The sequence below is a fragment of the Acanthaster planci genome, linkage group LG03, assembly GCF_054643075.1.
Source record: "Acanthaster planci isolate LZ-2023a linkage group LG03, COTS_SCS, whole genome shotgun sequence".
In the NCBI taxonomy this organism is placed as follows: domain Eukaryota; kingdom Metazoa; phylum Echinodermata; class Asteroidea; order Valvatida; family Acanthasteridae; genus Acanthaster; species Acanthaster planci.
In genome coordinates, this window is record NC_141779.1 from 25,130,161 (window position 1) to 25,156,454 (window position 26,294).

The following is a 26,294-nucleotide window of genomic DNA, read 5'->3' on the forward strand; positions in this document are numbered from 1 at the left end:
TCATACGAGTTAGTAACCTGAAGATCTGCTGAGAACAAAATGAGATAATGAAACTTCAAAGTTGGCAAGAAGAAGCAATCTAAGTTGGAAATCTACACAAATGTTAAACACCTCATACTGATGTTCTTGCTATGAAAAGTGATCTAGACTTAATACAGAATGTGGAATTTCCTGTCTTGATGATGAATAGACTGTACTGTTCCAACAAGATTTTGTAGTTTAATTTTTAAATATCAGTGGGTGGCAGTTTGTTATTGTCAGTCATTTCTCCTCATGCATCAGAAAACTCAACAAAGTGCAATACGTCTCCATGACAATGCCTACAAGTTGTTAGAGGTGCATCATTATGACAGTGAACGTATTCAGAGCATTGCTACTAGTGTTGACCTGCGATGGTCGCGTTTGGTCTTACGGTCTGAAGACAGACGCAAGTTGTTTCAGTATGCAGCCAGCTTCTATAAGACATCAGAACAGGTGAGGTTATAAATCTCTCAGCAAATTAGAGGGTTTTTTGATTGACAAGAAAAGATGTTTTATTAGCTGCAATGAAGGAAGGCTATGAAAGAGAAATAAGCTTTTGGATATTTGATTTGAAACATTTTTTCGATCTATTTAAGTATTGCTTTCATGATTTCTTAAATTGCATGTTCTTTTGGGATTTTGTTTTATTTTTCCAAACTCTAATAATGTACTAGACATTTCATTGGCCATTGTTGCAAGAAGCAAAAATTGAATTGAATTTTTCTATGCTTTGTGAGATTTGCCTTACTTAAAGGGTCCGTGCTATGCACTTTTTTCTACAGTTTGTGGAAGTACACCGTTTTGTTTCAGTTAAACTTGTTTTAAATTTTATGTTGCTGTTTAAAAAGGTATTTAGGTACCCTGTTGGTTTTTATTCTGATGTGAATTTCCATATTCATGAGCAAAACTGTGATGACAGTCCTAGGGAGAAAATCTCAATGTTGCGTTGGCTTGTGTACAAAAACTGTTTCAGTGAGTTAATATGGTGTTCACAAATTGAACATAAAAACATTAACTGAGCAGTGTTTTCCTCAGTTGACATCACAACAGCAGCGCCCTCTTTCAAGTATACATAACACAAAAAGATGTCAAATTGCTCTCTTGTCAGAAGACTGTAAGTTTGCAAAAACCTCATCGTACCGACCTTTACAAAGAGTGTGGTAAAATGGTTCATCAGCAAGATTTGAGTCCATGTCTTCATAGGCATGCTACGGGTGCAAGTCATGAACTTAATGTTTGAATCTGGTAGTCAGTCCCACCTTCTGCTTACACTCTCTCAGGTCCAGTCAGTGCTGGAGGATCTCCAACGAGACTACACCAGAGATGAAGACTGGTGTAGCGGTGGCCGGGAACACTTCAGCCCAGTCTCAGAGACTGAGATGCTGAAGCTGATTCAGAAACATCAAGATCAGAAGGAAAGTTTCCTCAGGGCATGCACCATGGCCAGACGCAATGCTGAGAGCTTCTTAAAGTATCTCAAGAAATGTAACAGTGGCCAACCTGCTGTCTCACCTCCATCCAGTGTTGCCAGAGGACCTGAGACTTATGTCAAGAGTAGGCACTTCATTTTGATGGGTTTCCTCATTGATTAAGATCAGGAATCATTTCAAGCATTATTGTCAGAAAGCCTCCAGTTTTTCACAGAGCACAGAATCTAGTAGCTACTAAGATTTTGGTATTGATGGGGATTTATGTGTCAAGAGTATATCAGTTGTGGGTTAATATTTCGCAGAGTCAGTAAGTTTGAAACATAAAGCAAAAGCCACTCAAAACAAAAGCAAAAAACAACAGAAAGTACTTGGAATGTTGAAGAGGTTGTTTCCAAAGGCATTTCCTATTTAAAGATTGAGTGGACTGTGAACTTTCTGCATCCTGTTGTAAATCACCATTCCTTGCATAATTTGAATGACCACAAGAAATTGCTACCACGCAGCTGGTGAACCCTTGGGATTTCCAGCAGTGCCAATAAAATGATAGTAATGGATGTGAACCTTGGATGACCAACCAAACCTTCTGAATTCCCTCAGTGTCATTGAATCTCTGGCAACACGCACATGTTGTATAATCACCCCTATACTTTGTTGTGTGATTAGACCATAGGGACCAATTCATGAGTTGGTAGTCGTGAACATGTGGTAATTGCCTCCAGTAATGATTTTTGTCCCAGGAATCCTGGAGGAGTTATTGTGCCAAGAAGACAAAGTTCTTGAGAGTTGGACACAGAAGAAGAAGCGACTGGACCAGTGCCTGCAGTACGTCTTGTTTGAACGCAGTGCAAGACAGGTAATGATATGAGAATGCAGATATAGTCTTTCGCTGCATCTAGGCTCTTGGTTTTACTGTGGCTCCTGGATATGCCCTGATTGAAAAGTGTGCCAGAGAATTGCTACTTTTCTTGTTGAATTTGTCACAGATTGGGGTTTGAATCTACAAGTTCACCATTGAGCATTGTGCTAATCATCAAGTGAAGTGTCTTTTTTTTCCAGTTGTATCACTTTTTTTCAAGGACCTGCTTTCAGAATCAGCCAACAGTTGTTTTCCTTCATTTTTCTGGCTTTAGAGTGTGGATGACTTTCACGTTATTTATGACAGTCAGACAGGTTTACAATTCAACGCTGCAGTTACTTGCTTTAAATCGTGCTAAATTGAAGAATTGCATCTCCTAATGTCTTTTCCAGCTGGTGGTCATACAAACATCGGTTAACTGATGAGTTCCATGCTGTGTTGAAATTAATACCAAATTTGCTAACAAGCGAATAAGTAACTTTTTAGGAGATGTACATGTACGTCTGATAAACATTTATATGAGTTCTGTAATTGCCACAAAAAGTTTGAAGCACCATATGTAACTATACGGTAGCTTCATCTCTCTGTTTTGTTGGATTGATAAGTATTATTAGGGGGTTGCAAAATCTTGTAATTTCTTTAAATGAGACATAAATTTCATCTACCTGTGCAGTAGTCCTGTGCTTATGCTCACTTCCACATTGAACTGGAGTCTGATTGTTAACACATTGTATCATTACTAAGCATTAACGCAAGAGATAGTTGTTCCTTGTTTGCTCTGCTTGATGTTTCCCCCTTAATCTCATCCTGCATAGGCCTTGGAGTGGATCCATGATACAGGAGAGTTCTACCTCTCAACTCACACCAATGTAGGAGATAATCCTGAAGAGACTCAAGCACTGCTTAAGGAGCATAATGAGTTTAAAGGAACTGCCAAGGTAAAGTGAAGGCGTGCATGGTTGATTTAAGAGCCAAGGAGATACAGATGGTCTTGTCTTTGCCTGTGATCTGGTTGGATCGGAGTCTGCTATATTGATGAGAGGGTCATTAAAACCAGAAGTGATGTCTTGCAAAACATTCCAATATCTTTGTGATTTCGAGAATGTTTAGAATGAAAATTAAAAATTAAAAGAACAGCAGAGATAAGTTTGGATGAAGGCTTTTGAAAAACAGTTTAGTCTGTGGTCATACTTTTGAATGCAATGTGAAGAACCAACATTCCCCTGTATGGGCATGAGATATTTGCATGGTACAGCAGTGCCAGCAACACAGATTTTCACCTGCATGATTATAGTAATGTAGCTTTACTTGCTCAGTGGACTAAAGTTGTTTTACCACAGTTAAGTAAGATCTTGCATTTCATGGGTGATTAATTCATAAGAGATTATCATCTTAACTTTTCTCATCAGGAAACAAGAGAGAAGGTGAAATTGCTGCTACAACTTGCCAACAGCCTGGTGGAGAAGGGTCACCTCCACGCCTCTAGCATCAAGTCATGGGTGTCAGCCGTGGACAATCGTTATCGGGACTTCTCCCTGCGAATGGACAAGTACAGAGCACAGCTAGAGGGAAAGCTAGGACTGAGTCACGAGGTCAGTTGATGATATCAGCAGGCATTGTTAACTTTGTGAAATAAGTTGCTACTTTTTTTTCCATGTTAATGTGTGTTATAAACATGGTGAGCAGTTTTGTGCTTAAATTCCATTGGTTTCAAATCCTCTGCCTTCTCAGTTCATAAGGTTGTTACCCTTTATGTATGTGGGGAATTGGATGAGTTCCCCTTGGTACTTTTCTTATGCATACAATCCATCCACTATTTTGTAGACATGTTGTGTTCATGGAGAAAACTTTGTGTATTTTTAGATGTGTACGTGTAAGCTTCACTGCTGGTATTTTCAAGCTTGTAGTCTTGCTGCTTACCAAATGTTACAATTTTGCAAAATCCGGGGAACATTAAGAGGTGATGTAGCATTAACTTTTAACTTTTTAACAAGAAGCACCATGTCTCATAAGGAAATATTTCAGAAGAACGTTTCATCGAAAAGCACAAATTAAACCTGGTTCTACTTGTTTATGATTGACATTTGATATCTGGTTTTGGGTTGAAAATGACCCCTCTCCATGTAATATTGTTCCTTTCAGGAAGATGCAAAGGACCTGTCCATCGACCATCGTATGTCTGATACCAGCCTGGAACTCAAGTTGCGAGATGCCAAAGAGATGAATGAAGATAAGAGAAAGTCAGCACGGAAACGAGACTTCATCATGCAGGAACTTCTGCAGACAGAGAAAGCATACGTGAGAGATTTACACTGCTGCATCAATGTATGTATGGGTGTCATTATTATTCAGTAACCTAACCCTTTATTCATATTTTCATCATTCCAAGATCCCCAGAATCTACAAGGAAGATGTGGAAGATTAAAAAGAAGGAATACCGAACTTCTTGCAGTTGCTGGAATCCTGGCTTTTAATATTTTGGAAAAGAAACCTTCTTTCCTTCAGCATCCGTGCTCCAAAATGACAATATTTTTAAAACATCAGATTTTTACGCACCCAAAACTTTCAAAAGATAGAGTGCTTTCCATCTTTATATGCCACAATGGTCAGAGATTCAATTTACCCATGGCATTGGGCACTATATCAAAAACTTCCCCTTGTAATATTTACATACAGCAATTCCATTCTATAAAGAACTTATTTCATTGGTTCCCATGCAAATCATATTCTCATTTCATAAGTCAGAGTAGGGAACCGGGTAACGTTTACGTATTAAATGGTTTTGTGAACAAACATACCGGTATTAAAATGGTTTGTGAACGTACAAGTGGAGCATGTTTCCAACATGGGGGAGTGCTGGGGTTGTTTCACATTTGCAGCTAGACACTGTCGTTGGTTTTGACTTCTAAATGTGTCAAAATGGAAGTTGAAAGGGGTGAAAACATAATATTAATTAAATGGAAGTGTGAAAAATAAGCTCAACTGATACTGACTAGAATCAAAAGACAGTGATGGATCTTGTCTTTATGAGCACCTGCTGTTTACAAAAGATTGATGTAGCCAGGAGATCACATTACATCATGTTCAGCTAGATTATATCATATCGCCAGTAAGCCACCTGCTGCCCACATGGGCAAACCAACACATGTATTGATGTGGTATTCATATAGACAAAGTATTCATCAGACAAAGGGGCAGGATACTAAGGTGTTTTCAGCATTACGTCTTTTGGTATTCATTATTTACAGCCTCTGTTGGTCAGGGGTGCATGAGTGCCCGCTTTTTACCTGTATTGTACACCTTCTTGGCTCACTCTAAACATTGACCAGCCCTGAGCTTCTTGGTCCACTCTAAACATTGACCAGCCCTGAGCTTCTTGGTCCACTCTAAACATTGACCAGCCCTGAGCTTCTTGGTCCTCTCTAAACATTGACCAGCCCTGAGCTTCTTGGTCCTCTCTAAACATTGACCAGCCCTGAGCTTCTTGGTCCGCTCTAAACATTGACCAGCCCTGAGCTTCTTGGTCCACTCTAAACATTGACCAGCCCTGAGCTTCTTGGTCCACTCTAAACATTGACCAGCCCTGAGCTTCTTGGTCCACTCTAAACATTGACCAGCCCTGAGCTTCTTGGTCCACTCTAAACATTGACCAGCCCTGAGCTTCTTGGTCCTCTCTAAACATTGACCAGCCCTGAGCTTCTTGGTCCTCTCTAAACATTGACCAGCCCTGAGCTTCTTGGTCCTCTCTAAACATTGACCAGCCCTGAGCTTCTTGGTCCACTCTAAACATTGACCAGCCCTGAGCTTCTTGGTCCACTCTAAACATTGACCAGCCCTGAGCTTCTTGGTCCACTCTAAACATTGACCAGCCCTGAGCTTCTTGGTCCACTCTAAACATTGACCAGCCCTGAGCTTCTTGGTCCTCTCTAAACATTGACCAGCCCTGAGCTTCTTGGTCCACTCTAAACATTGACCAGCCCTGAGCTTCTTGGTCCACTCTAAACATTGACCAGCCCTGAGCTTCTTGGTCCACTCTAAACATTGACCAGCCCTGAGCTTCTTGGTCCACTCTAAACATTGACCAGCCCTGAGCTTCTTGGTCCTCTCTAAACATTGACCAGCCCTGAGCTTCTTGGTCCTCTCTAAACATTGACCAGCCCTGAGCTTCTTGGTCCACTCTAAACATTGACCAGCCCTGAGCTTCTTGGTCCACTCTAAACATTGACCAGCCCTGAGCTTCTTGGTCCACTCTAAACATTGACCAGCCCTGAGCTTCTTGGTCCACTCTAAACATTGACCAGCCCTGAGCTTCTTGGCCCTCCTTAAACATTGACCAGCCCTGAGCTTCATGGTCCACTCTAAACATTGACCAGCCCTGAGCTTCTTGGTCCACTCTAAACATTGACCAGCCCTGAGCTTCTTGGCCCTCCTTAAACATTGACCAGCCCTGAGCTTCTTGGTCCACTCTAAACATTGACCAGCCCTGAGCTTCTTGGTCCACTCTAAACATTGACCAGCCCTGAGCTTCTTGGTCCTCTCTAAACATTGACCAGCCCTGAGCTTCTTGGTCCTCTCTAAACATTGACCAGCCCTGAGCTTCTTGGTCCACTCTAAACATTGACCAGCCCTGAGCTTCTTGGTCCTCTCTGAACATTGACCAGCCCTGAGCTTCTTGGTCCTCTCTAAACATTGACCAGCCCTGAGCTTCTTGGTCCACTCTAAACATTGACCAGCCCTGGGCTGAGAACCTACTGGAATCCCACGGAAAGGCTAAGGAAGATAAAGACCAGCCACTTTTACTTATAATGGAGCTTTATGAAGTTATCAGCATGTGGTGTCCGTTTTCTGAACAAAGGAGGTATTAGGGGAATGCAGGGGACAGCAAACTTTCCCACGGAGTTAGAATTATCACAATAGGTTCTTTTAGACTGAATTCTGAAGTTGGAAAGATTTTGAACATACAACTAAGTTTTCATGTGCGAATATGGATTTGTGGGAAAGCCAAATAATATCAAAACCAAACAATACTGAAAGGTTGTCAGTATTTTATGAAAAGATAAATCAGCTTCTTAAATTACTTAAATAAAAGTCATTTGACACAAGTACTGTTGTTCACTATTTTCTCCTATTTATATGTCAAAATGTCTGCTGAATGAAAAGTATCAAAACCAAGTTTTAAGAAAATATTAAGCTAGCATGAAATCATTCAGTCCAGTGCAAGAAATAGATAAAGCATCCTTAGTCCTCTTATTGTTGAATTTACTGAACTAAAATCAAGGATCTTTCAGAGTGTTAACACGTCGTCCTTGTTGCTATGTTTGCAGAATTACCTTTGTGAGATGGTGGCATCAGTGGTGGAAGTACCCCCAGGAATTGTGGGTAAAGAACACATCCTGTTCGGCAACATTGAGGAGATCTACAACTTTCATAAGGAGTAAGAACTTGGAGTTGCCTCGTTTCTCGCTCAGAATGGGTCAATCCATTATTTTAAACTCTATTTCCTGTAATGAAAGCAAAGACTATTCAAAAGCACTCTGAGCACCGTGGCTCGCTGCCTGAAGAAACCTGCAGAGAGGAGACAGTGAGGAACTTTTTCTTACTAGTGGGATGAAAACTGAGGACAAATATTCCAAAACAGAAAACCCATGGAATCAGTTAGGAGCTGAAAAACCCAATCCATACATTGATCTACAGGATCTGATCCCAGACCTTAATCCCGTCTTACTTGTGATCTACGCTCATATCCCACTCAAACTAAATTATAGCTTGCTTATTCTCGACTCTCCAGGAGTTTCTCAAAGACTGATTGTACTGGAGTTTGTGCCCTTAAATGTAAAATTTCTTAAGGCTTGTAAAGTGTGAACGGACAACTGTCCCAAAAGTTGGTTTATGAAAGACAATATCGTAGAATTTTAGATTTTGTTGTAAAATTGTTATTGTTAATGTTAATCTTGCCAGTGTTAGTTGTTCCAGATTGTTAAAGATCTCCCATTTTGGTTACTAACCCTTCATGGTTTTCCTGGTTGTGTTTTCCATAGTATCTTCTTGAAAGAATTGGAAAAGTATGAAGCTATGCCGGAGGATGTAGGCCATTGCTTTGTGACATGGGTAAGAGTCAATCCTCTCTGATTCAGAAAAAGAGAGAGCGTATTTTTACATACATGTAGCAGTGATGAGTCTGTTGTAGAAACCAGTGTGTACATGGTTCATGCAGGTTGTTTGCCGGAGGCACGGAGCATGTGCAACCCATTTCTGATCCAATGTACAGCCTTCTTGTTTGCACCACACATGCATGGGCCTGGTTAAAAAACTTCCTGCCAATTTGTCTCTTCTTTGAGGGCGCCCTTCAATTCAGGCACATGTAACTTTTTCTTCTCAGTATTGACTTTTGTGTCTATCAAAGACAACAGTTGTGAAGCATCCTTGATTCTGGAGTTTTACAGGTTCTTGTCATACATGTGGTTGTTTTGTAGGCGGACAAATTTCAGATGTATGTAACATATTGCAGGAACAAGCCAGATTCTAATGCCTTGTTGATGGATCAAGCAGGAACTTTCTTTGAGGTAAGTTGACACAGGTGAAATGATCACACCACATTAAAGATCCTAGTGTCATGTTGTTACTGAATGGTTTGCCAATAATCCACCCTAACCGTGTTAGAGAATGTTTACCAGAAATTGAGAAATTGTTAGTACAAACAAAAAGTACTGTTATGCTTGTTTCTTGTTTCTGATGACCATGTTTGTATACTCCCAAATGTACTTCCGTTTAGATGCCTCCAGGTAATTCAGCAGTAGCTCAGGCTTCTCTGCAAGTTTCACCCTTGGTATTTGTGGTGTTTTTTATTCATAAATTTACATGGTGTTCTCTGAGAAAAATGCCCTGCCGAAACTTAGAATACAAATTTGATTACTTCTAAAAATCAGTAAAAGGGCATGTAATGAAACTCCATTTTTGACCAATAAATCAAATAATTATAATAACTTTAACAAGCCTTTCTGCCAGTTTTCATCTATAAATTGTTTTTGAATGATATATTTTACTTGCAGGAGATCCAAAAGAAGCATGGTTTAGGGCTGTCAGTGCAGGCCTACATCATCAAACCAGTCCAAAGGATCACTAAATACCAGCTTTTACTCAAGGTACAATTCCTTGCACTGCTACTTCCCTGCTTGACATCTTTTTGGAGTCTGTTGGCTTCGTGTATAGTACAATACAGGACAATGACACAGACATGACATCTCACAGACCTGATACTGTGTGTTTGTGCATGGTGTAGAATGTGTACAGCCAATATTCATTGAAATACATGGTCTTTATGTGGACAGTTGGCTGCAGCTTAAACAATCTGTCTTGACTCGAAGCTTCTTTATCATTGAGTCCAGTCTCATGGTAATTGAAAACGTTCTTTCATACAAGAATGCTGTGCAGTTGGTAATTAAAACACTTCAAGGTTTTCAGAGAGTCACCATCCGTCTGTAAGTAAGCCTGTTATAGAGTACCGATGTGAATGTCACAAACTCAAGTATGTGAGAAAAGGCATTAGCACAAGAACCAGCGCATGAACCAGCACCACACGCCTACTCCATTCCTTTGCACTAGGCTCTCTGGTTCAAATGATGTCACGTTTCGGTACTGTATATTCTTGTTAATGAGAAGATTTTCAGGAATTTACTCTCATTCTAATCTAATCTGCCATGTGTCAGTCTTCTGTTAGGCCAAGTGCTCCTTTCCACGAATCAAGAGTTGTACAATAATGTCAGAGCTGTACCATCTAATTCAGAACTGTCACAGGTGTGCACACCACCATCTTGTCATACTCTATGAGACAATTGATACAGAATAGAAACATTACTGGTGCCGTTATGTGTCCAAGTGGGATAGTTTTAAAGGTTTGAGCCACAGAAATTGCATGGTCTTATTGGAGTTGATTCTCAGAACCTTGGGCTTTGAACATTTTCCTTGTTACAAAGAAATTGTCAACTATAAAATGTTTGTGTGGATTTCTTTTTGTTGTAGGATTTATTGGCATGCTGTGAGGAAGGCAAGGGAGAGATCCGGGAAGCTCTTGAAGTCATGCTGATGGTGCCCAAGAAAGCCAACGATGCCATCCATCTAAGCATGCTAGAAGGCATGAATGTAAGTACACACTGCTGGCTTATTGGTCTGTCTGCTTCTTTGTGTGATGTATTTTGAGGAGAGCAAACCCTTACTGTAAGAGAGATCTTGTAATTAGGGGGTTATCAATGTACCTTGTTCCACCCTAGGGTAACATGGATGTGAATGGTGAGGTGATTCTCCAAGACTCTTTTCAAGTCTGGGATCCCAAGCAGATTTTCCGTAAGGGTCGGGAGAGACACATCTTCCTCTTTGAACTCTTCCTGGTCTTCAGCAAGGAGGGCAAAGACAGCACTGGCAAGAACAAGTACATCTTCAAGAGCAAGCTGGATGTAAGTCAGAGTGACTTGACCGTTTCTCACTGCCCCCACAAGTTCCACAGTTTATTTCTGTATTGTGGACAGTTTATTTAAGTATTGGGATCAAAGTACAGTACGTTCAAAGTACAGTACGTTCAAAGTACAGTACGTTCAAAGTACAGTACGTTCAAAGTACAGTACGTTCAAAGTACAGTACGTTCAAAGTACAGTACGTTGCATTTGAAAGTTAAACGCTGCGAAAAGGAATGGGGAAAAAAAGCGCATTCGCATTTTGACCACAACTTTTCCCCCCTGCGAATTCGCAGCAAATCGGATGCAAAAGGGTCGAACGACGTGCAAAAACAGTGCGAAAATCGTGCGAAAACGGTGCAAATCTTTTGTGAACACGTCGTGAAACATTTGCAAAAACATTGAGAAAAAAAACAGTGTGCGAAAACAGTGTGAAAATTTTGCGAAAGTGGTTCGAAAGGTTCTGAAAATCATGCGGAAACTTGCGAAAACGAGAAGCATTGTGCAGCGAAAATGCTCAACACTTGCCACACGCGCACAACTATTATGCAGTGAAGAGTCCATTACGCAGGCTGTGCTGCGCTCGGGGCCGGCCAGGTCAACTCACCACATGGAGTGTGCTGTTGTAGTCTAGTAGCGATTTCCTCAGCCAAGCTGTCCGGTCCATGCAGCGCAATTGCGGGGATGTGCTCACTACAGCGACCCGCGCTTGCGTGGCGCAGTTGTTTTCTTGGATTACCATAGATAAACATTCGTCAATATCGTAGAATAAATGTTTAAAAAGTTGTCTGGATGTTAAGTGATTATTAAAATTGGAGTCCCCAAGTCATGAAGTCACGAAGCACATAAAATGTGTGTATTACAATAAACTTAACATGCTCGGCTGTGGCGACATGGATTATTTGCCCACTTTTTATTTATTTTCATGGTGTAGTTTGGCACACAAAAAAATCAACAATGAAATACTACATGCATTATTTTGTTACCGAAAAGTTTCTTACAATCTACGAATAAAATAATTGCTTAAATTGTATGTGTATCTTTGTGAAGCAAATCTCGTCTTTTCGCCGATTGTCTTCGGTGTGACATATGGGGTCAGTTTTAACTTGGGTTTCTGATGACATGTTACTTTCTGTGGTCACATGGTTATTGGAAAAAGTCAGCGATTGGACTATCCATAAATGGGCATGCAGTAGCAGTCAGGATGTCGCGGTAGGTGTAGATGCAGTGTGTGCTTCGTTATGCGGTGCGGCATGCACAAGGTCCCGTGGCGGTTTTTGAAGAGATTTGGTAATTTTTTTATCGGCATCATGAAAACGTCGAGATAACCAGATACAAGGCATTTATTCCGAAATCACGGTACATACATTTGCCAATACATGTAAACATAATTTACATACATGACAACATGTGGATCCATGTTCATGTACATGTGCACATATGCGGTGCACATGTTGAGCATCCATCCAAGTGGGTTAATTTAATTTGTAAAAGCTTATAACTTATAATATAAGACATGTTAGAGAGCGCTATAACTGCAATTTACTGTAATTCAGCTGTTTGGTGTTCAGTGCTTGTCTCCAACCTCCACCATAACCAGCTTTGATTTCTCCTGTCACACTGTATTTTGCTCAAGAACGAGAAACATACTGCCTTGAAATTTTAATGCTGTCTTCCTCAAGTAATCTGAATATTCCTGAGAATTGAAGAACTTTTCTCTTAAACTGATTTTCCTCCACTTTCCATATTCAGAGATGCACATGTTTGAAACCACAGAGAACAAAAACTTCCTGATGTCTACATGTAAATGCACAAATACTACTAAATGAAGAAAGCTTGCAAAATTATTTCCCCACAACCAGAGAAAATCTGTGAAAATCTTTTCCTACTTGTGGGAAAATCTGTGAAAATCATTTCCCACTTGTGGGAAAAATCTGTGAAAATATTTTCCCACTTGTGTGAAAAGGTGTGAAAATATTTTCCCACTTTTGGCACACTTTTCACAATTTGTGAAATGAAAAGGAATTCCCTGGGAAGAGAAAAAATGTGAAAAAAGTTTTCCCATTTTGGTGTTAACTTTCAGTCACAATGTACTGTACATGTATTTCTTTTGCCATTGTTAAAAAGATTAAATACCATGTTGATAATGTGTACATAACCTTAAAAATACGGAAGGCTCAAAGTGAGTGATAACCTCCAAAAACCAGAAAAGAATATCCTGAGGCATAAGCATATCCTAAGATTCAGATGTAGATTTATCTAAAGAGTAGTCGGAAATGGGAATCAAGTTGGATCGCAAACTAGCAATGATGCGAGAAGTTGTCTTTTGCTGTTGCTTTCTTGGGAGCTTCAGATGGTAACCTTTAACTTATCCTGACCCAGCATTAGCATCCTCAGTGGTTTCCTGTTGTGCTTTATCCAGTTAGTGGTTTTCCTCATTACTGGTAGGGAGCTCGCAGCTAGCTCTGGGTGATGCAGACAGCATCCCATCAGCCTCATCCCCTGCTCCCTAACCTTAGAAGATACTCTGGACAACAGGTCATAGAGCTAGATGATCGACACATGGCCATCAAGTGCCATCCGTAGTTTCCTTGTGTAGATACTGTCAAGAGCTTTCCTTGTGCTTGGTGTCCCACGTCTACATTTCTTCTTCATATAGGAGTACAGATCTAACTGTAGCAACAAACAGATATGTTTTAAGGCTGCCTTCATTGAGACCGATCTTGACACCTTATGCCATGAGTGGCCTTCCACGCCAAGGCTCTCCTCACTCTCATCTTGTCTTCAGTCGATCCTCTGAGGGTTAGGGGTTTAAACTCGTCAGCTACCCAGTGTAGCACAGTCTGTGGACTTGATACTGACCTTCAAGTTGAATGCCATTAAGTTGGTCTATTTTTAGTTGAGCTGCGGCCTTCATTGGTAGCTCTTAAGCTCCCCGGCTGCAAGCAATTCTTGTGCTTGGTCCACTTTGGATACAAGACAGACGTTGTCAATGAAGTCCAGGTCAGTGATCTCCACTGCTTTCACTTTTCGACTTCCGCACCTGGAGTCTGAAGTCCAGCTTCTCCTTTCACTCAGCTGCATGCCTTATCACATAGGTCAATACGAGCATCAACTAGAAGGCCGCTAGCATGCCGCATACAGAACTTCAGCCTGGATCTCCAAGGGGTCTGTGGTACCATCTGCTATGACTACTGTTGGTGCATCTTGCTATAGCCCATAAGAATTGCCATCACCACCTTCTGTGGGACAGATAAGGCACTAAGGATCTCAAAAAGCTTGCTTCGGTAAAGTTTCAGGTGCTTTTTTAAAATCGATGAATGTGATGAAATAGTGTAACTAACTGTCATAGAGCACATGGCAGACAGTAAAGGCCAGGCAAGTCTAGTCCTCTGTGTGGGACTATCAAGAAGAGGTTGATCACATCCAAGGATGGATTCAAGGCGGCCAATTGGGCCATATGCCCCCTCCCCTCCAAAAAGAGCCACAAATATTTTGTTAACGATAATTGAAGATACATGTACATGGAGGTTCCTTTTATGGCCTATTTCATCCCCTTCCTTCAAAAAGTGTGTTAAAAGCTCCAAAATGTACATATACTTAATAGCCTTAGCCTTCAGAAAGGCAATAAAATAAATAAAGTTTGGCTTCCTCCCTCCCAAAAAAAATTGGCTCTGAATCTCTTTGGTTGCATTACTGGTTAGTAATAGTCTTAGACACTGCAATATACTTGTACAACAAGGAACCAGGATCCTGAGCTGTGGTGCTTCACCAATGAACTGAAGCATCAAGCAGCAAACTTTATTGATTTTGCTCACAAATTGTTCATCCTGACCAAGATTTGATTGTAATTTTTTGCAGACATCAGATCTTGGTATCACAGAGCACATAGAGGGTGATAGCTGTAAGTTTGCTTTGTGGACAGGGAGTACACCATCCTCGGACAACAGAATAGTACTCAAGGTGAGTAGAGAATTCAAAACAGAAAGACAGGTTGTGGCAACAATCCTTACAAAGTGTACTTTCTACTTGTTCGAAATGAAGTTGTACTTTTTCTTGATCTTTGATTGTATACATATATTATTATTAGAATTGTTTTCAACTTCACATCAAACTGTATCTTTCTGAGCATCAGAATACATGTATTTATTGTTGAGGTCTATAGGCTTTTTTTTCTCATTGCCTCAACATTCAAGCTTTTTAAATGCTTGCATACAATTCCGGACATTTTATACATTTTAGAAATAATCCAAAATGTGCCCAAATGCACAACTTAAATATGCATATGCCTAATATTAGTAACCAAAGACCCAAAGCTAATCATGGTAAATGCAATAACATTGCTGTGACATGTCATTGTTGAAGTTAATTTTCCGTAGACCCATTCTTGGATTTCCGCTAGAAATCATATGGCCTGATTTTTAACCTGAACGTGTATTTTTTCTCAAGATGTTACTTCTTTGAGACACATTTTCACGTTTATTTCAGCTGCAATTTTATTGTATATTTCTAGATATAAACAAATTTCTGTCCAAGCAGAATCTTTTGCCCAGATTTATTATTCAGAACCATGCATCACCCTGTCAGCATCCACCTTGTTGTGTCTGCAGAAATTCCCCCACCTTAACCCTTTAAAACCTTCTTCATATTCATCTTTACTTCCCATTGCACACACCTCCATTGCCTGGGCTCAGTAGACATGTTCATTATGCTTGACTTGACTGTATAAGGCATTATGCAATTCATCGTCTGGTCCGTCTGTGATAGGAAGCCTTCATTTATAGAGCCTTGTTCAAACCATGTGATTTTATTTTCACTCCTGACAATTAAATTGGGAGTCCAATTACTGTCCATTAGATTAGAGCACTGCAAAACTTGTCTGTCTGTGAGAGGCCAGCCAGCCGTATTGGAACCTGACCCAGTTACAATTCTTATGAGCATTAAAGGGCTTGCCCAGTTGGTAATACAATTGCTGTGAAGGTTGGTCAGCCACTTTGAAATCCGTACAAGGTGCAATGCTTGTTATCATTAAAGGTTTGCTAAATTTGAAATACAGTGGCAGTTGCTAATGAAGGTTGGTCTGCCCTTTGTACCTTAGACAGCAACAACGTTCTTGAGCGATTTAAAGAAATGGGAGGAGAGAATCCCCTTCCCTCTTAAAAAAAATAATAAATGCTAAAATGGTGATGCTTCATTTTTTAGCAATTAGTTTGATCACATACAAAATGCTGCTGCAAGCCTGCTTACTGGTCAAAAGAAAGCAGCTCAACTATTAATCCACTGACCAGTGGAATTTGTCCAGATTGTACTCCTCTTATTCAAATCACTTCATGGCTCTGCACAACTCTGCTTTCAGAACCTATTACAACATCACACTCTGCACAACTCTGCTTTCACAACCTATTACAACATCACACTCTGCAAAGCTCTGCTTTCAGGACCTATTACAACATCACACCGTGCACAACTCTGCTTTCACAACCTATTACAACATCACACTCTGCGCAACTCTGCTTTCACAACCTATTACAACATCACACTCTGCACATCTCTGCTTTCACAACCTATTACAACATCACACTCTGCACAACTCCGCTTTCAGGACCTATTACAACATCACACTCTGCACAACTCTGCTTTCACAACCTATTACAACATCACACTCTGCACAGCTCTGCTTTCAAACCTATTACAACATCACACTGCACAGCTCTGCTTTCAGAACCTATTACAACATCACACTCTGCACAGCTCTGCTTTCAGGACCTATTACAACATCACACTCTGCACAACTCTGCTTTCACAACATATTACAACATCACACTGCACAGCTCTGCTTTCAGAACCAATTACAACATCACACTCTGCACAGCTCTGCTTTCAAACCTATTACAACATCACACTCTGCACAACTCTGCTTTCACAACCTATTACAACATCACACTCTGCACAACTCTGCTTTCAGAACCTATTACAACATCACACTCTGCACAACTCTGCTTTCACAACCTATTACAACATCACACTCTGCACAACTCTGCTTTCAGAACCTATTACAACATCACACTGCACAACTCTACTTTCAGAACCTATTACAACATCACACTCTGCAAAACTGTGCTTTCAAACCTATTACAACATCACACTCTGCACAACTCTGCTTTCAAACCTATTACAACATCACACTCTGCACAGCTCTGCTTTCAGAACCTATAACAACATCACACTCTGCACAGCTCTGCTTTCACAACCTATTACAACATCACACTCTGCACAGCTCTGCTTTCAGGACCTATTACAACATCACACTCTGCACAGCTCTGCTTTCAAACCTATTACAACATCACACTCTGCACAGCTCTGCTTTCACAACCTATTACAACATCACACTCTGCACAACTCTGCTTTCACAACCTATTACAACATCACACTCTGCACAACTCTGCTTTCAGAACCAATTACAACATCACACTCTGCACAACTCTGCTTTCACAACCTATTACAACATCACACTCTGCACAACTCTGCTTTCAGGACCTATTACAACATCACACTCTGCACAAATCTGCTTTCAAAACCTATTACAACATAACACTCTGCACAACTCTGCTTTCAAAACCTATTACAACATCACACTCTGCACAACTCTGCTTTCAGAACCATTACAACATCACACTCTGCACAACTCTGCTTTCAAACCTATTACAACATCACACTCTGCACAACTCTGCTTCCAAAATCTATTACAACGTCACACTCTGCACAGCTCTGCTTTCAAACCTATTACAACATCACACTCTGCACAGCTCTGCTTTCACAACCTATTACAACATCACACTCTGCACAACTCTGCTTTCGAACCTATTACAACATCACACTCTGCACAGCTCTGCTTTCAGGACGTATTACAACATCACACTCTGCACAGCTCTGCTTTCAGGACCTATTACAACATCACACTCTGCACAACTCTGCTTTCAGAACCTATTACAACATCACACTCTGCACAACTCTGCTTTCAGAACCAATTACAACATCACATTCTGCACAACTCTGCTTTCACAACCTATTACAACATCACACTCTGCACAACTCTGCTTTCAGGACCTATTACAATATCACACTCTGCACAACTCTGCTTTCACAACCTATTACAACATCACACTCTGCACAACTCTGCTTTCAAAACCTATTACAACATCACACTCTGCACAACTCTGCTTTCAGGACCTATTACAACATCACACTCTGCACAACTCTGCTTTCAGAACCTATTACAACATCACACTCTGCAAATTCTGCTTGCAAACCTATTACAACATCACACTCTGCACAACTCTGCTTCCAAAATCTATTACAACATCACACTCTCAGATTTCAATGGCTGGAGGTTATGTAGCAGTTTCTTTTCTAACTCTGTGAACTCAGCGTGTAAGTTATGGTGACAGAGCCTTTTCAGATGTTGCACCTCAACTTTGGAACTGTCTGTCACATGAGATCAATGACACCAGCAAATATCAGTCCTTTCTCAAGGCAACTCAAAACATGTCTTTTTGCGTTGGCTTCTTCCATCAACTGAGAATGTTCCTTGCATGTAGACCTGCATCTCTCAATGGTCTCTGGGGATAGTGTCTGTCATAAATGTTCTGTAATTATTCTGTTATTTACAAAAGCTCACACAGGAAATTTAACTGAAAAAAAAAGAAAATTGTATCAAAAATGTGTGTTTTTCAAGTATGTATGTTCCAATTCAGTATGCCTTAAAGATTCCACAAATCTGCAAGTATACGTACTGGTATGTGATACTGTAAGTTAGTTTTTTCATCAACTTGCCTTATCCTACTCAGGTTGTCAGTTCCCCTTTATTCTTAGGTCATTTAGAGCATTGGCATTTTCTAATGCTATGCCTTTGTCTAAGTAGGTGTGACTCTTTTAGCACGTACCGTAGGACATCTAATATTTCTTGAAGAAATGATGCGAGAGGCATGTTTGATGAAGAAAAATGTTCTCAAGTCTCCAGCTAACCGACGGTATAAGAATACATGCCTAAGGAATACGAATTCTGCCTGAGCAGATTGAGTTGCAACAAAGATCTTGCTGGCAGTTGTGGTTCTTCCTTTGAACTTGTTTTTGGACTCACAATGGGTGAGCTGGGATTGAATTTCCAGAACTGCACACAGAATTACCCTGGGGGATTATTGGCTTTGTGTGAGGGAAAGGGTTATGGAAAATGTTCCTCTTTTCTGAAGAGGCGTAGGCACCGTTTATTCTTTGTGTTTGTGTACTAGTGGGCCTCACAAACACTTATACAGTAGGGCTACCGGTAGCTTCCAGAGGAGCACAGATCTTGCTCAACATTAAGCGTTTATTTATTTTTCTGAAGGCAGTTCTTTTTCCCTTCTGTTTTAATTGTAGCCCTTTAAATCTTAAATTTGGGTTTATTTCGACAAATACATGTATATCTGAACTTCGACTGCCAAAAAATTATAATGAATTAAATTGCAAATGGAAGCAAATCGACCAAAAAGAATTTATCAACATGCCACAAATAAACAGTTGCACATCTGCTTCATTCACCAGTTTGTTATCAAAACAGTCACTAAGGACACTCAATTCAATTTTCACATGAGAAGTTTCCTGATATTATTCATCCGTTTCCACCGTGATGAATGTATCTTTTGTAATCGCTTCTCCTGGATATTCAATATGAAAAACAAAGACCAAAATGAGTTGAGTATTTCTACATGTTCAATTTTTAAAAATCTATCGAACCAGATTGAAACAAGATTGCTTTTCTGCTGCTGAGGTTCAAGTTTTTTATGATGTTTTTATTTTACGGAACTGCCCAATTTTGTTTCAAAATGAAGGACTGGCTGAGCAAATATTGCTTAACAGACATCAACTGAGAACCAGCCAAAAGCTGTTCACAAGTTACAATGCATTTTAACTGATGACCTACTCTCACTATCAGCAGTATTTGTTAGTGCTTAGCAGATACATGTATGTGTGGTTAGCTGCATTAATTTGGCCCCAGGTGTGATCCATCAGGTATTTGAGAATCACACTTGAGGTTTTAATTTATGCATGAGGGCCTTAACTTTGTATGTAGAGTGCTCTACATAGAAGCCAAACACCTGTGCAAATGAGAAACAGATGGAATACTTTAATCATTTAATTAAAAAAGGAGAATTGCTAATCAAAGTCCATGATGATAATTGTGGACAAGTGGATGGCTTTGTGGAATAAAAATGAAAAGGAAAGTTGATTGCTGACGAAGATGAAGGATGTGGCACCAGTTTACACATGTTGTTAATATCATTTTCCTCGCTTTTTACCAGGATAATGGTGTGTTTAACTGTGTACGTTTGAGTTAAAGATCAAACTTGAGATTGAAAGTCTTTGTAGACAGTAAATTTACAAATCTTTTGTAATTTTCATCTTGCTGTCACACATTTTGATCTTCTGTTGACTCATATCAGATGCTTTTTTCAACATAAGCAAATATGTATGCAGGCACACAAGTTTAAATGTCAAGCTTCAAACAATGTAGTTTCACAACGTAATGGACATGGACAGTTGTTTTTAATATTGTCACCCATTTGTGTCATTGCTTCTGTTCCGATACTCCCACTTAGAGGATATATTCTGAAATCTGATTATCTGACCAGAAGACAGTACATACATCTACCGGTAAATCATCCAACACCCACATACACACCCCAGGGACAGTATTCTAAGAGTGGCAGGGTATTGAGGATTATAATGAACCCAGGCAAATAGGTGTTTTTTTTATACTGATGAACAAAGTTTCATTAAGACATCCCTGATAGCAAAGCTTTGTGGATACCTCTGCACTCTAATGAATTCAGATTAGAGACTTTCATGTACACTGGCCGTATGCATTATAAATTCAGCCCACTCAGTTATTAGAAAGTTGATCCTGTTAGACTTCCTGGGCTGAAGTTTTTCCCTTGAATGAATAGATCTGTTGTGACTCTGGCTATACCCAGACCGCCATTTCTACCCTCTTCTACCCACACACATCCTCCTCTGTATTCATGTGATTTAGTCTTCAGTGCAGTTGTCCTTGAAAATCCTTTCGTTTTCGTGAATGTTTCGTTGTCGCAATGCACATAAAGAAATCAGTTTTAATAATCAACGTGGCAATCTGTCATTCATTGATCGATTTCTTTTGTTTTGTCAGGCATCCAATTTGGAAGTCAAACAGGAATGGATTCGTAAGATGAGGGACATAGTCACTGAACGACAAGTCCATTTACGTGCAGGTTTGCAACATCTCCCTGCCAATTGTTATCTCCGCTTTTTCTCTCCGGCATCCCGACTCAGTGATACCTTTTAATATCAAACACACTAATATTTAGTTGTGAAGAAAATGAAAAGGTGTGCTTTAGAATGAAAAAATATTGATTGGTGACTGAGGAAACTGAATTTCTGCAGCTAGTCATTTAACTTTTTGGAACTTGTACCCCAGCTCTTATGGATTCCACCAAGCTAACAGCACCCAAATTTGCTGCCAAGAATGCCTCATCATCCAGAAGCTTGATCCAGAAAACCACAAGGTATTGTGAACATTGATGATTTCACATTCAAAGACCATGTGTGAAGTGGTGTGTTGTCTTTTGGTCTGGAAGTCATCATTTTCATTGGATTGGCTGCTTAGTCCACAAGAAAGTAAAAATCAAACAGTTTTGGATACTGTAAGGGAAGTACATACATGTAACTTGGTGATAAGCTGGGTTCTTGAAAACCATTTTGAACAGGGCTGAGATGCTGCTTGGATTTCAGTTTTCCATTTTGAAGTTCTTACCTCCAATTTGTTCCCATTCAGGGGTGCAAATCTTGAGGACAGTTTCCTTGACGATCTTCTGCTGCCCCCTAGAGGTGACCGAGACTCACTCAATTCCGTCTCCACAACAAATACGACTGCCACAGTAGACAGTGACAAAGTAAGGATATATCCTTTGAATCTCATTTTTAATTCCACAAGCGTCCTAAAGGGCATGCTTAAAAACATGTTCACTGTGTTCCATGTTGGTTCTGTTAAAATCATTACAATGTAATAGGTGCTCGAGGTACAGAGCACCAAGAATACTTCAGCGATGTATGTGAATTTTCTTAAAAATCTTTAATTCAAAGCCCCGTTTGCTGTCGTGTCCAACTGTGCATGACAGTTACACTATGCGAACTTTGTAGTTCAAAAGTTTACAAATTTTAGACTTGTTGATGTGCAGCACAGAGTGTACATACTAGAAATACTAGAGCATACTAGAAATTTGGATCACATAGTCACTTAAGTAGACGAGAGGTGTATTTCAGATATGCCATAAAATTGCCTTATTTTAATTGTTCATTGTAATTCATGTGACCTTCACATTAAATCATCTGCTTTTGCAATTGATATGGCCATCTTTTGATGTTTGGGTGGAAGATGTTGCCTTACGAGCAGGCATCCTTATGTGTTTCAAGAACAACATATGATGCAAGGTTCCATAATCCTGCTGTGTTACTTTGATTTGTATGCCAGCAAATACCGGTAGATAAGATTCCAAACCAAGGGACAACAATGAAGTTCTAATATGTAGATGGGTACATTGGATGTATTTTCACTGCAGTAGGATCCGTCCATCTCAGATACAACATAAATTTAATCACGCTTGATGTCATGCCAAATTGGTTGAGATTATACGCAGCATTTAAAAGACTGACTTAGCTGGATGGGGAATCTTGAGGCATTTCAACTCCCCTCCCTTCCCTCAACTCCGGCAGTCAAATCTATTCCAGAGAGCAACCTTTCATCAACTCCTTCCAGTTCAGCGAGTCCTCGGAAATCAAATTTAGAAGCAATCTAGCCGACCCCCAGCTTTCTCCACTGACGTTAACAAGAAGCATCATTGCTACAGCATTGCTATGCTTTTCATTTGATGATGTCACTGGATGTGGTCCGTTGGGGCACAGGGAGGGTTATGAAGATGCTCTCTGCTGTATAATTGGTTATCTTTCATCATTTGTCAAGCCAATGTTTGGTAAAACTTGTTAATGGAATGTAAATTCCAAGTATCCATCACTTTGTTTGACATGAAGTAAACATTTGGCATTTAAAAAAATTTTTAAGAGGTTTTATTGTCACATGAAAACAACAAACCATACCAAGTTTTTGTTGAGTTACAGTCGAGCTCTTACAACCAGGTAGAAAATATTTGGAGATATTGTAAATCATCACATATTTGTCTTCCTGCTATACCTTTCTCAATGCCAACGTCTTACATGTATGTCTTGACAGCTTTAACATTTTTCAACATTAACAATTTATTTTTCACTTTTTTTACCATTTATACTTTTTTCATTGTCTATAGAATTAAGCATTTTCCCCGCTAGTTAGTCAAGCGAGTAATATTTATGTCTAGTTTCAAATTTACAGGTTTGGAAAGACAGTTTTCTTGGACTGAATGATTTTTTATATATGCTCCTTTCATCATTCTAACAAACCTGAATGTTTCGCAGTTAAAGCACTTACTAAATGCAGAGTTTGATTCACAAACCAAGAAGTGAAACAACTGATTTAGTTAAGCCTATTGATTTCACTTTTTTCACAAATTTACAAGGATGTTACACATTTACCACTGCCCAGTATTTAGGGAAGATTCTAGTCCTCTCTGAAATTAATATGTGAGATGCAGAGAGTACATTTTTATTTAGATCAACATTGTCTATTATTCATTTTTTTCTGCCGATGGGGGTTGAGAGAACCTTCCATCACTTCCAATTTCCCCCCACAACTTGACATTTAAAATCCATTCTCTAGCCTGCTCAGGTTTCCTTGAAGTGATTGAACTTAGACCTGATGTGCTGAAGAACAAATTGTATGCTGTGCAGAACCTGTGAATCAGTGACTTACTGAAATATTTTTCCTCAGATGAATGTCTGATGCAAGATAACCAGTTTGTTTAAGTTTTTTCGTGGGCCATGAGTACACGTTGAAATTCTAAGTTGTGTTTACATTGCAGGCAAGAATGCAAAGAAAGCAGCACTATAAATCAAATCAATAGGTGTAATCTTTAAATTACTGCTTCAGTACTTCATTTTTTCTAAGTTCCCAAATACTTTTAGTTGGAAATTCAGCATCACAGTCACATTATTCATATTCATCACACAAGCTGTTGAGAGAAGTAACCTGAACACAAAGCCATATTGAATGGAATTAGTTAATATTGTGCTGAGTTAAATTTGAAAAGAGCAAGGATTTGCCTGTATCACAGAGTAAGAAGGCAGAGCTTTAAAAAAAAACTGCTCCTAGAAATATGCCTTGGCAAAACAAACCCGACTTTATTTCCTGATCCCCAATTCAAGCTCTTATTCCCTCCTTATGAACTCAAATGACCTCCTCATTTGTCCCCATATTCCCCCTTCTAATCCAGCTTTCCTGCTTGGACAAACAGCCTAGTTACTAGGCACACGAAGGCTTGATATATATGTATTATACCCTCAACTCCAAGCTTCCTATTGATTCTCACCTCCTTATTTAGATAAGGCACTCTTATAGCAGGAGGTGGTGTTTTTATTCTAGGCCAAGGCAGGACATGGCTGAAAATCCCTGGACCTTTTAGCATAACAATCATTTGATAGAGCTGGATTTGTTGAAGCAGGAAGAGACATACCGGGAAGTGGAAAATGGGCCTTGCATAGAAAGCTAAAAAAAAATGACGATAAAGTTAGGTCTGAATGAAGCCATCTTTGTAAATGCACTTCTCATTTCTCTCCTTGTTCAACTAAAATAAGCCGTGTCCGCATTACTTGGCTGTGGCCTGTAATTACACACAAGTCTATGGTAGTGGCCCCGGCCAGTTGCCATAGAGTCGTGTGTGATTTCAAGCCATAGCCAAGTAATTTGCATGCGGCCATATTAAACACTCAAAAAGATGGACTCAGGCCAAACCTCAAATGGCCACATTAATCTATAAACCTATAAACCATTAGACATATAAGGTACTCAATGAAATTTTTTTCTCACAAAATGTGTATAGACCACAGAATTTTCAGAACATAAAGTAAACCGAAAGGAACTGGCATCTTTCAATTCTGCATCAATCTTTTTGATGAAATGAAAGCATGCCCCCAACTTTTTTACCTGCAGCATGATAATCCCTATGTGATGACAACTTGCTGATATTAATGATAGTAATTAATCATATTGAAACACATGTTTGGACATTTTCACATTTCAATTCACATTATAATTTGTAATTTATTTATTTGTAATCCTACACTACATGTGTCCATGAAAAAAATCAAAGCAAACCCACCTTGAGCACAGCAGTCCAACACTTCATCATTACCTGAATAGTATTCCAAAACAAATCAATTCTTTTCTCCTACTGTTTGATTTTTATGGTTCACAATATTTCATCCCAATTGAGTGCTTACAGTGCTCCTAGTGGACAGTAGTCGGGGGTTGAACAGGAGTGATATTTAGCAGATGTGAAGGGCAGAAAGGTGCCATGCAAGGCAGTGGCCAGGAGATTCTAGGCTGACATTTAAAAATGTTAAATGGCAAAAGTCACTTGATAGGAAGTGAACATGTGGGAGAGTTGGAGTATGTACTTTGATAGGGGTGTAGATTTGTAAAGATATAATTCCTGTAAGTGACAGGTTGTATGTATGTTGTAAAATACACTACCCCTGCTAATCCCATCCATTCTGATTTTACTGTGTTTGCCATAGTTGGAAGTGCATATTCTGTTGTCTGTTTGTGACTTTTGTTACCGAGGGATTTGTGAGGCATGATAATCGCTAACTGATGAGACAATTTGACTTTTGAATAAACCAAAGGGTAAAAGAATAAAACATAGATCCTTGCTGGCATGTTAGTATAGTCCTAAAAAACCAGATCTGACTAATCACATTGGATTCAAATCCTGAAGCCCCCAACATGAAACTTACTAGACCATTGTCTCAATTGAAGATTGTGTGGAAATTGTAAGGTTTATATATATATATATATCAGCCAATGAGAGGTTTTCATTAATACCAATGTATTAAAAATGCATTCAAAAGGTGAAACAGAACAGTGACTGTTCCGGTACATGTGTGACAGATACCATTTACAGGCTATGACATCTTGCAAAAAAATCAGTGCACAACAAAAAGCTCCGTAGCAGCAATTTAAAAAAAAAAGGATATATAGATCACAGTTCCAAAATACAAGCAACCCCTTTCGAAGTGTATTTTTCATAATCGTAGGAATTCTTCCAAAATTACATCAGCAGAAATAATCTCTTGACAAACAAAAGTTCAGGCAAACGACTTTTGGAAGGTCTGCACTGATGGTTATACCTACAGGCATGGATATTCACTGAAATGAGTGTGTACATGTATGTTCACCTTGGCAGTGCGCTTGATGAAATTCAATATTTGGTACAGGTGCAGTGTAAGATTTTGAGTACTAGTAAAACTCGTTAGCATGGTGATTGTTAGCTACAGAGCCTGAAGAATGAAAAACTCTACCCAGAGGTAACAGACAGT

The 26,294-nt window shown here is 39.6% G+C and overlaps 1 protein-coding gene across 2 annotated transcripts in view; it reads left to right on the forward strand.

Annotated features, from left to right (window-relative positions):
- Nucleotides 1-26,294, forward strand: part of LOC110981085 (kalirin-like) — a 177,909-nt gene that overhangs the window by 96,448 nt on the left and 55,167 nt on the right. For both annotated transcript variants that reach the window (XM_022238308.2, XM_087134254.1), the window contains exons 20-35: nt 283-474; nt 1,302-1,575; nt 2,189-2,304; nt 3,123-3,245; nt 3,717-3,899; nt 4,450-4,632; nt 7,632-7,741; nt 8,346-8,415; nt 8,781-8,870; nt 9,357-9,449; nt 10,327-10,446; nt 10,575-10,757; nt 14,616-14,717; nt 20,959-21,040; nt 21,247-21,334; nt 21,604-21,721. In XM_022238308.2, coding sequence (XP_022094000.2) covers nt 283-474; nt 1,302-1,575; nt 2,189-2,304; nt 3,123-3,245; nt 3,717-3,899; nt 4,450-4,632; nt 7,632-7,741; nt 8,346-8,415; nt 8,781-8,870; nt 9,357-9,449; nt 10,327-10,446; nt 10,575-10,757; nt 14,616-14,717; nt 20,959-21,040; nt 21,247-21,334; nt 21,604-21,721 — 2,127 coding nt within the window. The remainder of the gene's footprint in view (nt 1-282; nt 475-1,301; nt 1,576-2,188; nt 2,305-3,122; nt 3,246-3,716; nt 3,900-4,449; nt 4,633-7,631; nt 7,742-8,345; nt 8,416-8,780; nt 8,871-9,356; nt 9,450-10,326; nt 10,447-10,574; nt 10,758-14,615; nt 14,718-20,958; nt 21,041-21,246; nt 21,335-21,603; nt 21,722-26,294) is intronic.